Here is a 15,045-nt window from a genome sequence, read left to right as displayed (position 1 = left end):
TTTTTTTTTTTTTTTTTTTTTTTTTTTTTTTTTTTTTTTGGTTTTCCAATTCAGGGTTTCTCTGTGTAGCCCTGGCTGTCCTGGAACTCACTCTGTAGACCAGGCTGGCCTCGAACTCAGAAATCCACCTGCCTCTGCCTCCCAAATGCTAGGATTAAAGGCGTACGCCACCACTCTTCTTTGTAAGCTGACTATCTTAAGTATGTTACAGTAACATGAAGCTAACTAATGCAAATAGAATAAAGTATGGCTGGTATCAGAGAAAACCTGCATCAAATATATCCACTGGTAGTTAAGTTATGGATGCTAATAGTGAAAGATAGTGCACTGCCGTGAAGAACAAATCATGTGGTGTCGATGAAACAATAGTCAAGACGACCTTAGTCTTCAGTAGCTTGTATGGTGCCTGTGTTGTCATTTGTGCTTCACGGAGAGAAAAGAAGACAATGCTGTAATTGCTAGAAAGGCTTAAATAAACACTAACACTGCTTTCCCCAGGAGGAGCATGGGGCCACACACTGTACCCTCACACAGTACACAAAATCTCATACACATTTTACATGAGAAAGCATAGGAATATAGTTCCTACTTTTAAGTGAAAAATAAATTTACATTAAAAAGAAAAAAGTCAGGAAGTCGTGGAACTGGCCTTCCATCCCAGCACTGGGGAGTATAAGGCAGGGCCTCTGTGAGTTTGACCGAAGCAAGACTATTTCCAGGACAGCCAGGTTAAACAGAGAAACTTCATCTTGAGAGAAAAAAAAGGGGGGAAGGTGGGGCAATAAATCTTTTTTTATTGTTTATTTTTGTTTTACATGCATTGGTGTTTTGCCTGCATGTATGTCTGTGTGAGGGTGTCAGATCTTAAGTGTTACAGACAGTTGTGAGCTACCCTGTTGGGGGCTGGGAATTGAACCCAGTTCTTCCAGAAGAGCAGCCAGGGCTCTTAACTGCTGAGCCATCTCTTCAGCCCCCTTACAATAAATCTTTGAATGCAGACATATGTAACAGCCATCGCCTGCATAAGTGTGACACAGTGAAAGGAGCTCTAGCTACAGTAACCCTGAACTTGAGGGCTGTTCTGTACTCACTAGTGAGCAAACCACTGGCTGCGTCCTTCCCCACAGAGTGTAGACATTTCTGTCCCTGTACCTATGTGGCTTGTTGGAGAATAAAGCAACAGCAGTGAAAGCTCTGCAAAAACAGTGAAGAACTTTATGAAAATGAGCTGACAGATCTGGGGAGGGGGCGTCAGGGGCATGGCTGTCAGTGACAATGGTAAACAGACCTGCAACTGAAGGAAAGGCAGACTAGAATTCATCTGTCTTCATACAGATGAGAAAGGAGAAGGAAAACTGACCTCGGACTCGGAAACAGTCAATGACTAGAATTCCAGAATTGCAGAGCTGAGAGGGCTCTGAAAGTCATCTAAGCCTGGGGACCCTGCACCACCAGGGGAATGCGCTCAACATGCACCCTCGGGTCCTAGCACAGTACTGACCTACTCAAGCAAAGCCCTTATTTTAACTGTGTCACCAGGTACTTCAGATGTGCATTTTCAATCGAAGCAGAGATTTACAGCATCCAGACTTATTTTTTAATGAGAAAGCCTGGATCAGAGCAAAGGGCTACTCACTTCACACTGTTAGTAAGAAGCAAAGGTGAAGCTGGGCCTCATCTCCCAGAGGGGTGCACCAAGCTTGCCCCCAGACACCCTGTCTCAAAACCTGTGAGGCCTCTGGGCCTTCCAGGTTTCACGTGTTCTACCCAATTGTAATAGCCAGCCATGTCCATCCACTGTCTTCTTAGCATCGCAGGCATATGGTTCTTCCTCTGACATCTTTCATTCACTGCCCTGAAGCTATTGTCACAGTAGGAGAAGCAGCTTCCTTCTCCTGCCTGTGTATCAACTTCTGAAAACAGAAGTTCAGGTCCTACTATCAAGCTCTAGATGATTCCTTAAGAGGGTTCAAAGCACTGAGACGCATTTAACATGAACATGCTGATCCCAGGCAGAGACTACCGCGGGAACTTGGTATTTCTAGGACAGAACTTTGACTTCTCCATTCTCCTTTTGCATCCCTTCTTAGAAACTTAGCCCACGCTCCTTTCCGTAGCGAGGTCCTCCTGTTCTCTCATTCTAATCAAGCTTCACTAAACAAGTGCTATCTTCAGTCCCAGAATGTTTTATTATCTCCTAACTCCTTGTGATTTGCTAACACCTCTGAATACCATTACTGCAAAAGGAAATCAAAAAGCTCCAAGTACTAGGATCATGTGCACCGCCATGCCAAACAACAGGAGGTAGTATCCGAAGTTGTTCGGTCTGTCTCTCTCCCTCTCTTCTCCCTCCCTCCCTCCCTCCTTCTCTCTCTCCCTCCCTCCCTCTCTCCCTCCCATCCTCTCTCTCTTTCTCTCTCCTGAGACTGAACCCACTGGCTTCATGCAAGCTAGGCAAGGGCTTTACCACTGAGCCATATCCCTAGCCTCGACACTTTTAAAAGGTCAAGCCAGTGTTCTTTGTTTATAAATTGATAGCAGCTGGATCCTGAACTGAAGGGAACCAGAGACCAGGTCTAGAACGTCTCCAAAAGCCTGTGTGTTAATGACTTGGTCCTTGGCGTAGCACTATTGGGAAGTGTGACAAACTTTAAGAGTTGAGATCTAGCAGGAGTCTTCAGGGCATACACCCTGAAAGGGATGTTGGGATCCCCAGTCAGAACAGACAGTTTTGTGTTGCTGTGCTCACAGAGCCCAGGCTGTTTCACCTTAAGGGCAAAGCACTGAGGTCATGGATTGACACCTCCTATCTCCAAATCTCCAAAAGCCAAACCTTTTCATGATTGATTGTTCTTTTCTTCTTTTTTTATGTAACAGAAAGCCAATACAAGAGATATTCTGTAAAGGACTAGCTAGCTAAATTGCAATATGAGCCGCAGAGAACTGCAAAGGACATACAATCAACTAACTAAATTGAAATATAAACCACAGAGAGCTTCGGCACAAAAGGACAAGGCATGATTAGAGAGCAAGAACTTCCTACCCCAAGCCCTGACCTGCAACGGGGAAAAGGACTGGAGGCATCAAGGACTATGTTTACTCGAGCATGCCTGAGTAACATTTTTACCCTGAACCCTGAGTAATGGACACGGGAGATTCTGAGATGAGCATGTGGGGTCACTGGAAGGGTGGGATACCTAGCAGGTCACACAACCCAGACTCTTCCCCACACCTTACCATTGGAGTTCTGATGCTGTGTGCCATAATGGTGAGTAAGCTGGTTTGCTGAGTCCCAGGGGCTACTGCAGCAAATCACTGAACCCTGGGTGAGAGGGATGGGCGCTCCCGGCTCACAGCTGGAAGTATAGGCAGCCCAAGACTTGCAACAGCAGTCTGAAGCAGAAGTTTTGTAAGGATCAACTTCAACTTCCAGGATCTAAGACTAATTCCAGGTAGACAGCTGCAGAACTGAACCAAAGAGTCAGGAAAACCATCGACTCTGAGAGAATGAGTCAGTAGGACAAAGTGGGGGGAATTCCCTCAGCTGGATCTCAGTCTTATAATCAATAGAGCAACAACACCTGGGAACAGTGGCCTGTTATCCCTGCACTCAGGTGATTGACACATGAGGGCTGACAGGAATTTGAGGCCACACTAAACTACATGGTAAGTTTCAGGCCAGCCTGGGCTGAAAAGTAAGACTCTATCTAAAAACAAAACAAACAAATAAACAAGAAGCTGGGTGATGGTGGTACACACCTTTCTTTAATCCCAGTGCTCAGGAGGCAAAGGCAGGCAGATCTTTCTGAGTTCAAGACCAGCCTGATCTACAGAGTTCCAGGGCACAGAGAAACCTTGTCTCAAAAAACCAAAAGGGGAAAAAAGGACAAGATGGTTGTCTCCACAGAGGCTGACAACCAGTCCAGTCCCCATGGCCTACATGGTGGAAGAGAAGTGACTCACAAAAGTGGTCCGAGGACCGCCAAAGAGGCACAGAAATAAATATGTAATTTAAAGTATTGTTTTAAAAAGAAATGAAACTCTGCAGTTCTACAAATCTAATAATTAGCTGGTGTCTTCTGACAGATAACAGAGTAAAGAGGCAGCTGGCTCTTTATTTTCCTATTTGTCCTGAAAATCTTCCACATAGAATAAACTCTGTTTAGTCACTTCATGAAAAAAGAAACCCAACATAACTTCCTGTGTGAACAACACGCAAGTAACCAGTATGGTTCTGTAACTGCACCCAACCTTTCATGGGTACCCACAGACCACCAGCCTGCCACACTTGAGTCTATGAACCGAAGCTTGGAAGGCCCCTCATGCGCCAGCATGTTAACATTTTAGCAGTAACAATACTCCCAAGGACTTTCCTCTTTTCGAAAGGGACATTTTAAATGTTCCTTATAAGTCTAAACAAAACTATTTTCATTTTTAAGACTTTTTAAAGGTTTTCTAGATTAGCTCTATTACAAAGAATGTTTGGAATTGAAGAAGAAAATAATCCCTATCCTCTGAAAGGCACAGTCTGGCTGGCAGAGTGAAGACATTCCTCTTCAGGTCCAATGCTCACACAGTCAGAAGACACTTCACAAATATCTACTGGAGAAATGGCCCCCAGTCGGGCTTTCCCACTCAGCATGCAGAACTGGCTAAAATAAACAACTGAATTACTTAAGAGTTCAAAGTTAAACATTTAGTCACACAAACTACAGACATGGTAAAGATCACCAAGTTTTTCACAGAAAAACAAATCAGAAGCCCAACGCCCTATTTCTTTCATTTGTTCCCTCTTTTACTTACTCAAGAACCTATGTACTAAAACCAAAGGTAGACACTAGTTTCAGCTTCCTGATATATCCTGTTATTTTAAAAGGTCTGGCCACATCTTTTAGGATATTCTAACCACCATAACATGGAGAAATGCTGCCTGTTTCCATGCACCGCTGACTGCTGAATTCTAATGCTCAACTTCAGGGCTACTTATCTCAGCCTTGGTAAACACACGTTGCTAGCTTTCATTTTTATAAAATGTCTAATAACATCACAACTAGCGTCTACAGCAATCAGTGCTAAATATTACACAGAATCAAACTGCTGGCGTGGAGAAAAACCACAGTCACCAGATGTTTGCTGTTTCCGAAACTTAAGGAGGTAGAGAATTTGTTGTTCCTAAGAATATTCAAAATATTCAAAAATGGACAGGCTTGATAAAGCACCAGAAACAGAACAGGAAGACCAGCCCTGGAGGCCGAGGGGCATTTCTTTCAGTTTCCTTGGTTTATACCATGAATGGGGCAGGAGCAGAGTGAGTATTCAGCCCTGCCCTTGAAGGGAAGTTTAAAACAATGCCTCAGCCCTACTTTAGTTTCAGCCTGAAGTCAAACAAAGCTGGGGGACCACCATGTCAAAGCCTAGAGAGGAGTTATAGAGCCAGGCTCTCTGTGCGCACTGACCAGCTGAGAAGACCCAGTGCTGGAGAGGCAGACACACCCTAGAGCTCTGTTAAACAGTCTCTGAGGTCTCTGGAACACATTCATGGCCTGGCAAATAGTTTCACCTCTGAGAACATCAGATTTTTTATATTTGTAAAATTCCACTATTCCAAAACTTGAATTTCCACCTTACAGATGGACAGCAATATTAACTACAAACTAGAGGGGTGGGTGGGGGGACTGGGGAGAGGGTACAGTAGTTAAGAGGGGTGGGGGGGGGGGACTGGGGAGAGGGTACAGTAGTTAAGAGCACTTGTTCATGCAGAAGACCCAGGCTGATTCCCAGCACCAATATGGCAACCTTATTTTAAAACAGATTTGTCTTTAATTTTTCTAAACTAACTCCCATTTTATAATTCATCATATCCCGGTACACTAAAAATTACCAAGATTTCTTGTCTGCCACAGAAGTATGTCTTGGCTTGCAGGTAGAATTGCATATTGTATTAAAAATACACATCTGTGGCCCACTATGCTGGTTGGTGAATGCCTTTAATCTCAGCTCTTGGGGGGCAGAGTCTAAGCATTCAAGGCCAGCCTGGTCTACAGATTGAGTTCCAGAACTTCTGGAGCTGTCTTAAAGATAAATAAGTAAAAGTAAAATACACATCCGGAAACCGTGAGATGTAAATTTTGTCAGCCGCACACAGCAGGCCCAACTTTCAATTCTGCCCTATTTCCAGTCAGTTTCACTTCTGGATTTTCTACCTCAGAACTAAGAACTGATCCTGTGAAGAAATCTTTAAACACAAAGTAAGAACATAGCTTTTCCTTTTAAAGCAAAACTAAACATTTTCACAGGAAGAACAAAGAAATTAGAACACAGAAAGCACTTAAGTTCCTGATGGCATTTTGTTGTGTAAAATAATGACTTTAAGATGCCAACAGGAAGCATCCAAAGCTCCCTCACGGTCTTGTTACATGGTCAATCCCGCAGAAGTTTCAGTGCCTTTATTTTACAGATACATAACTATAGACTGCATTTCTTTCCTTTGAGTCAAAGACATTTGGTAAATATTTATGGACAGAATAATGGTCCAGGTCAGAGCACTGTGCTGCACAAGGCATCTGTCCCCAATACAATCCGGCTGTCCTTTGTGCTGCCCTTTGTGCTGCCCTGATCTTACAACACAACAGACTAAGGAAGAGGAAGAAACATAAATTGGCTTTAAAGAAGCAAGTATATATGGCTAGACATGATAGTGCACACCTCTAATCCCAGCACTTGGGAAGCAGAAGCAGGTGGATCTCTGAGTTCAAGGCCAGCCTAGGCTTTATAGTGAGAAGTTGTCTCAAAAAAAAAAAAAGTATATGATAATCACAAGTACATAAGGTGGAATGAACATGCCACTGGCAACTACATTACATTCCATCTGCTTCAGTCTGTTTGTTACAGTGTTTCAATCCTATCTGTGATGGTTTGTATATGCTTGGGCCAGGGATAAGCACTATTATAGAAGGAGTGGCCTTGTTGGAGTAGGTGTGTCACTGTGGGTGTGGGCTTAATACCCTAGTCCTAGCTGCCTGGAAGCCAGTATTCTGCTAGCAGCCTCCAGATGAAGATGTAGAATTCTCAGCTTCTCCTTCATCACGCCTGCCCAGATGCTGCCATGCTCTTGCCTTGATGATAATGGACTGAACCTCTGAATCTGTAAGCCAGCCCCAATTAAATGTTGTCCTTTATAAGACTTGCCTTGGTCATGGTGTCTGTCCACAGCAGTAAAATCCTAACTAAGACACTATCTACTCTTCTCTGTAAGCTAGCAAATTCTTTAAGGAAAGTTGCATAAGCAGGGCGGTGGTGGCGCAAGCCTTTAATCCCAGCACTTGGGAGGCAGAGGCAGGCGGATTTCTGAGTTGAGAGTTCGAGGCTAGCCTGGTCTACAGAGTGAGTTCCAGGACAGCCAGGGCTACTCAGAGAAACCCTGTCTCGAAAAAAAAAAAGAAAAAAAAAAGAAAGTCGCATAAGTGACTAAATACCAAGTTACCACTTCATAAGCAACAGGTTGCTAGGGGCAGATGCTGTTGGAGTGGGTGGCTACAGTAAATGGGAATTGGTGGCCAAGAATGACAGTCCCTAAGTGGATGCTTCCTGTGACTTTTGAGAAAGTTACTGAGACCCTAGGTTCCTCATCTCCAAAAGGACTGGAATGCCCACTAAAGCACTGCAACTAATGTAGATTCCAGTCCTCAAGGGGAGAGGAAGCAAGAATCCCCACTCCTTAAGTATGCCCTTCACAGAGAGACACAGAGGGTCCCCAGGAGCACAGTGGAGAGGAGTGGGGTGGCACAAGCAGGCTTCCAGCTGGATGCCCTTCCAGCACTGCCTGCTCACCACCTGTGTAGGAAACACTCATCTTGGTCTTCAGTCCCTGGCACAGCATTTTACCTTCTAATTTGCCCAGCAAGGAGTGTGAAGGGAAATCTTCTTTCCTGGTTTAGGTGTCACATGGTTCCTAACCCAGACCATTTTCTGGGAGCACCTTCTAGTCTGCTAGTCCCGCTTGGCAGGCTCCTGGATGGCTGGAACTATCAGCCTCACTCACCTGAGAGACAGGCTGATGACTGAAGGAATCACTGAGGGTAGGCACTCACTCTGAGGACATGGAAGCCTCCTTCCGCCCTATTTCCTAACCAGTCTCTTCCTGTCTGGCTGCTCCCCATCTCCTTTACAATAAACCGATAAACTGAAAGGTTTTCCTGGCCTTGTGAGCCACTCTAGTAGATTACCAAACCTATGGGGTTGTAAATACCCCACATTTATAGCCAATTGGCCAGAAGTTCTGGAAGGCCCAGGTTTCAGATTAGCATCTGAAGGGCAAGGGGGTGGGGCTGAGCCTTTAACCTATGGACTAGATACTAACTCCAGGTAGCTAGTCTCAAGTTTAATTATAGGTCACGATACTGGTACCCCCTGGAGGACTACAGGGTTCTGGGGAAATTCCCACACTTGATATCAGAAGTGCAGTGTTGGGGGGGGGGAGGCGGCAGGGGCAGGAATGGCAAGGAAGGAAACGCCTCAGCTGGTGAGGACCAAAGTTCAAATCCACGGAGACAAAAAGTGTATATATACATCTGCTATGATAAAAATGGTACTTCACGACGGGCGGTGGTGGCACACGCCTTTAATCCCAGCATATATATATATATATATATATATACTGTTCATATATATATATATATATATACTGTTCTTTTTTTTTTTTTTTTTTGGGAACTCACTCTGTAGACCAGGCTGGCCTCGAACTCAGAAATCCGCCTGCTTCTGCCTACCAAGTGCTGGGATTAAAGGTGTGCACCATCACTGCTCAGTGCATTTACTATTCTTACAGAGGACCCAGGTTCAATTCCTGGCACCCACATGGCAGCTCACAGCCAACTGTAACTCCAGTTCCAGAGGATCTGACTCCCTCTTCTGTACTCTGCAACCTCCAGACACACATTTGATACATGTCCATACACTCAGGCAAAATACTCACATGTATAAAATTAAATAAAATTTTTTTTAAAGTTCAAGGCCTGACTGACCAACAGATCAAGTTCAAGGCCAGCCTGAGCAATTTAATGACACCTTGTCTTAAAACAAACAAACAAAAACAAAAACAAAACAAACAAAACAACAAACAAACAAAAAACAACAAAAACAAGCAAAACAAAACAACAAAAATTGAGAAAAGGGTTGGGTGTGTGGTATCCAACTTTAATCCCAGCACTAGGGCAACAGATAGGTCTCTGTGAGTTCCAGGCCAACCAGGGCTATACAATGAGGCCCTGTCTTAAAAAAAAAAAAAAAAAAGGTAGAAGGTTGAAGCCACAACTCAGTAGAAAACAGAGGACTTCACTATCTTGTGCAAGGTTCTGGGTTCAATCCTACGATTTTGATGATGATGATGGTGGTGGTGATGGTGGTGGTGGTGGTTGTGACCAGGAGAATGGCTCAGTGGGCAAGCATTGCCCTGAATGTTGAGAAGACTTGAGTTCAGGTCCTTAGAAGTCACCTAAAGCCAGGCTAGGAAACCCATGTGCCTGTAATCCAGAAACTGTAATCCAGAAATCAGGAGAATCTTTGAAGCTTACAGGATAGCAAGCGTAGCATGCACCACAGAGAGAACAAGATTCTCCTTCTCAAACATGGTGGAAGCCAACTCCTGAGGCTGTCCTATGACCTCCTAGTGTTATGCTCCCTAACACACACACACAGAAACGGAAGCACATGTACACAAAGATAAAGAAGAAGGAGGAGGAAGAGGAGGAGGAGGAGGAAGAGGAGGAGGAGGAGGAGGAGAAGAAGAAGAAGAAGAAGAAGAAGAAGAAGAAGAAGAAGAAGAAGAAGAAGAAGATGATAAAGGCTAGTAGCTCCAAACCCACTTCTCTCAAAACAAAAACAAACAACAAAAAAGACAAGAAAAAAAGATTAAGACTATAAAAATCAGCCGGGCAGTGGTGGCACACACCTTTAATCCCAGCACTTTGGAGGCAGAGGCAGGCGGATTTCTGAGTTCGAGGCCAGCCTGGTCTACCGAGTGAGCTCCAGGACAGCCAGGGCTACGCAAAGAAACCCTGTCTCAAAAAACAAAACAAAACAAACAAACAAACAAACAAAAATGCATAAGGCTGGGCAGGAAAACTGAGACCACGTGTTTGATATACTATCCAATAGGCAGTGAATGAAGCTTTTAAAATATTAGCCAGGTAGTGATGATGCACACCTTTAATTCCAACACTAGGGAGGCAGAGGCAAGGTTAGCTTGTGAGTTCGAGGCCAGCCTGGTCTACAGAGTGAGTTCCAGGACAGCCAGGGATATACAGAGAAACCCTGTCTCAAAAAACCAAAAAAAAGAAAAAAAGAAAAAAAGAAAAAAGAAATTCACATTTAAATAACAAATACAGACATGTGTATGCATTGTGTATATGTATATGCACACATATGTGGTCTGAATCAATAAAACCAGGTTAAAAAAAAAATGTCTAAAGCTGGCAAAAATGTAGAGAAGTAGGCTCTGTTATAATGGTAGAACTGTAAATACGAAGGTTCCTATGGTTTTAAATACACACACACACACACACACACACACACACACACTTGGGGAGTAGTGGTACACACCTTTAATTCTACCTGCAGACGCAAGCATACCTCTTTGAGTTAGAGACCAACCTAGTCTACTCAGTGAGTTCCAGGCCAGCCAGAACTATGTAGAGATACCCTGTCTCAAAATAATACATAAAAACACACACACACCGACACGCTACCTATGCTGTGTTTTCACTGCTCTAACTTTACCCTACAGAACATCACATGTACACAGAGATCCTTCCACACAGCCCCCCATTGCTGTGTGACAGAGCACTGCTAGAAATAGTCCATAATCCCTACTTTCAACAGAGGGAGTCAAGGGGGGGGGGCAGGGGAGACCCTGTCTCCAAAAAAAGGGGCAGGCAGTGTCTCAGAGATGACAGAGAAGGTATCCACTGCCCTCCGAACACATGTGCAGCCATACACACACAAACACACATACACAGAGGAAAAAAGTAGGCTATGAACATATATAGTCCAAGAAAAAGTCTAATAGCTAAATTGTGCAATATTTTTGTAAATAAAAAAAAGATTAAGTAAGTCAGGAACACTCAATATGAGGTCTTCCATTTAAATCAAAGAAACCAAAGCCTCGTGCAAGATTAGGTGTTCGTGTGTATTTGTGAATGCGTTTTCTAAAAGACTCTACCTTTTATGAAACCTTTTTTTAATGTTTTATTTTCTTTATTTTTTTAATTTTATTTCTGCACATTCGTATTTTGCTTGCATGTATGTCTGTGTGAGGGTGCTGGGTCCCCTGGAACTGAGGTTCCAGTCAACTGTAAGCTGTCATGTGGGTGCTCAGAATTGAACCCAGGTTCTCTGAAAGAACAGCCAACACTCTTAGCTGTTGGTCCTTCTCTCCAGCCCCCTTTTTATGAATCCTTAAAGGAACATGTGATCTCCAAAACGGGTAACAACATAATCACTAAAAACTTCTAAAAATGTCTGCATTTCAAGTATCTGAGAATGGGGTTAGGAAGCTTTGGAGGAGGAAAGAAATTCTCACTTAATATTAAGGTAAACATCTCTACCACAATAAATACATAAATAAATGTTTTATCTTGAGATTCCTAAATCCAAGGAACTACAGCACGCTCCTCTTGGATGAGGCTGTTCTGACTAAATAATGACAAACACCAACCAAAGAGGAACGAGCAGCACAGCTTCAGAGTATGGGATGACTTCTTGAATAAATAACAGTTAAATGCTGATGGCCTAGAAACAAAGACCACTAAAGATCTTTAGCACTGGTCACATTGGAGGAGTGGGCTCACCATAGCTAGTCGTCAACCATGAAAAGAAAGTTTCCAGATTAGGTATGTAAATTTAAAAAAGGCAAACTAACCCAGGCATGGAGGCACATGCCAGGAGTCCCAACCATCACTCCCAGAAGTTTAGGAGGCATAGGCAAGTGTTTATGAGTTCAAGGCCAGCCTAGGCTACATAGTGAGTTCCAAGATACAGATACCCAAGGGCTTTATTATGAGACCCTGATTAAATAATAATAAATTAAATTTTAAAAAGACAAGCCATACATCTTATCCATAATTTTGTGGGCTTCCTTGGGCAAACTCAAATCTTTTCTAGAAGCAGATAGGGTAGAAGGAGGCCAATACTATTGGAACTTGTATTATAGACTAAATCAATATGTTAGTCAACAAAATGCTTATTTTAAAATATATTTGTTTCCCCAAACTTGTGCATTTTTGGTCTAGAAAGTGGAATTAATATCAACTACAGAAGGAATGTATTTTGTTACATAGGCTGCCTCACAGTTCAAGGATGACACTCCCAGAAATAACTGTTAATAGCATGCCAAGTGCTCATGCAGGGTCCAGCTGCACACTCAGGACACTATACACCAATCCAGAAACGAGACAAACACTAACAAACGGAGCTGAATTGAGTCCATGGGCACTTTGCTTGGATTATTTCTCCTAGTTCTAAACTGTGAGCCATTATTACTAGAACAAGCTCTAGTCAGGAAATGATGCCTTCTCTTCTCCAACACGACTTGCTCTCAAAGCTCCCCTAAACTACGCCCATTTCTCCAGGCTGCTTCCAACAGTGCTCACTACTGCTTCTTCCAGCAGGCCCCTCACACTCCACCTCCCACACATACAAAAATTCACATTAATGCCCAATCCACAGACTCCTCTCCCACGACCTCGAAACGCAATACAAGCCTCATTCCTTTCCAACTCCTAAAATTCTCCACAAACTCCCTCTCCAATGGCACTACAAAACCAGGGCACATGCCTTCTGATCTTTTACATCCTCTCCTACCACAGAGCCTTGCTTCTGCAGTTAATGCTGCTTGGGGTACCCGGTTGGGGGTGGGGGGAGCAACATCGCTCTTTCCTTTACATTCAGATCCACTCCATGCCTGGCCCTCTCTCCCATAGCCTCTGCGCTCCAGTGTGGCTCCTTCCTGTCTCTGGCAAGGATGGAAAGTTACAGGAAGGGTCTGAGGGAGCTTGCTCTGTCCTGTGTGGACCGTGGTGGAGCAGCTGTTCAAGTCTAAAGCAAACTATTGCTGCTGATGCACAAGCTGGAGTCAGACTCTGTATTTGGAAATCCAGCCCCACCAGAAACACTAACAGGGAGGCAGTGGGCAAGCTTGTTCCTGGAACTGAAAAAACGGGATAATAAAAACAGCTATCTCATAGAGTTATGACGATTCAATGATCACTTTGCACAGACCCAGCTCGGTAACCTCTCCATGACTGACAGTTTCTCCAGGTCCTCTTCAGTGCTAAGGTTCCTGCAGAGTCTCCCCAGAGGGACTGAGGGAGGGCAGTGGAAGATGTACTGATTAGGCGGGTGTTGCCATGAATTTTGTCAGACCCCCAAAGTCAGTGTTCTCTTGTCCTTATCCCCCGACACACACACACACACACACGTAAGATCCAAGATATGAATATATACTCCAAATCCTCCTTCAGACACTCACCCGAGGGAGTGGAGAGTGCCATGAGGATCTGAGATTGGAAAGGAAACCCCGACGTCCCAAATACCTTCCTCAGGAGGAGCGGAAGGAAGCACCCGAAACGCTAAGAATAAGTGCAGAAAACCGACTCATCGGCGCAGGAGCGGGAGGGAAAGCGCGGCGGCAGCCGGCAGGGCAGAGCTCCCCGGCGCCTTCCTGGAGGGATACGGGGGTCTGAGCGCGGGAACGGCCGGGGGCGGGGGGTGTCCTCCTGTCAGCCCTCCTCAGCCCCGCGAACCCCGACAACCTTCTCCGTCCCCCGGCTCGAGGCCAGCTCACCTGCTGAGACGGCAGCTCCACATGCAGGGCCCGCGCGGGGGCACCCGGCGTCAGCGCGGCGGACGGGCCCGGGGGTGGCAGGGGCACCGGGCCCCCGAGCGAGGCGCAGGAGCTCATCTGGACCCCTGGGCCGCCGAGCGGCTAGGTAGGCAGTCCTCCCGCATCGGCCGCCGCCTCCCGAGCTGTGATTCGCCGAGTCCCTACAGCCTAGAAACCGGGCACCCGAGAGCCCCGGCAGCTCCGCGCCCGCGCTGGCCACCGCCGCTGGCTAAGGAAGAGCCATATTACCGCAGTGCAACCCCTCCACGGCCCGGAGCTGGCGTGCTCATTGGTTCCGTTCATGAGAGGGCGGGACCCAGCGGCGGCCAAGGGACATGCTATTGGGCAGCGGGTCCGTCCGTCGTCAGCCGCAATGACTAGGGGCGGAGGGACTCTAGGATGGCCTCAATTGCGTCTGTCAAACCCGGGCGAAACCTGGGGCGTAACTTCTCTTTGCCTCAGCCTAATTGGCCCTTTCACTATTGAGGGGTGGGGTCTCCTAGGGGAGCCTCGTGGGCTATTGCTCTAGAGCGCTGTCAGTTGTCGGTGAAATAGGGACGGCGTCTTGATTAGGTAGAGCGCGCGCCTGGAATCTCGTGTCACGTGCAGAAGTCTGGAGAGTCACCTGATTAGTGAGACTTAAGTCTTCTAAGCTACTTCCGCCCTAACCTAGTTGCTATGGTAACAGAGCCTCCAGTGGAGGGCGGGGACGGCTTGGCACCAGCTGAGTGGGGATGGATGGTCTGTCTTCCCAAAGTGTTCTCATCCACGTACAAAAAAGCCGTGCTTTATGACTGAGAGGAGGAGCCGCCACCGAGCAGCGATCACTGAGACCAGACATCCATCGGGCAGTCCACCAGATCTTCAGAGATCCACTCAGACCTGCAGGTCCACGTCCCTTCTAGCTTCTGTAACTAGTAAGCTTAGCCACAAAGTGTGCCAGCCAGCCAAGAGACTGTCTTACCTCTGCGGGTGGGATGTTTAGGATCTGCCTAGAAAGCTTTTACTGCTTGTGACTAACGCTTGCTTAGCCAACCTGTTTCAGCTAGGGCAGGAGTCCTTTCTCTGGGACTCTGAACTAGGAAACTTAACTCTACCACCGACCTGCTAATTCTATTGTGTTGTCTTTGTTTGTTTACTTGCTTGGCGAGCCGGGGGTGGTTGAG

At 45.6% G+C, this 15,045-nt stretch overlaps 1 protein-coding gene across 1 annotated transcript in view; it reads right to left on the bottom strand.

Moving 5' to 3' along the window:
* The window catches only part of Uvrag (UV radiation resistance associated), a 239,871-nt gene extending 225,717 nt beyond the window's left edge, over positions 1 to 14,154 (bottom strand). The window contains exon 1 of the mRNA XM_028770684.1: positions 13,841 to 14,154. Coding sequence (XP_028626517.1) covers positions 13,841 to 13,957 — 117 coding nt within the window. The 5' untranslated portion in view covers positions 13,958 to 14,154. The remainder of the gene's footprint in view (positions 1 to 13,840) is intronic.
* Positions 14,155 to 15,045: the final 891 nt, after the last annotated feature.

The sequence above is a fragment of the Grammomys surdaster genome, unplaced genomic scaffold (genome assembly GCF_004785775.1).
Source record: "Grammomys surdaster isolate TR1022 unplaced genomic scaffold, NIH_TR_1.0 203, whole genome shotgun sequence".
Classification (NCBI taxonomy): Eukaryota; Metazoa; Chordata; class Mammalia; order Rodentia; family Muridae; genus Grammomys; species Grammomys surdaster.
The sequence above is the reverse complement of the archived record's forward strand: the minus strand, read 5'-3'. Positions and strand labels throughout refer to the sequence as shown.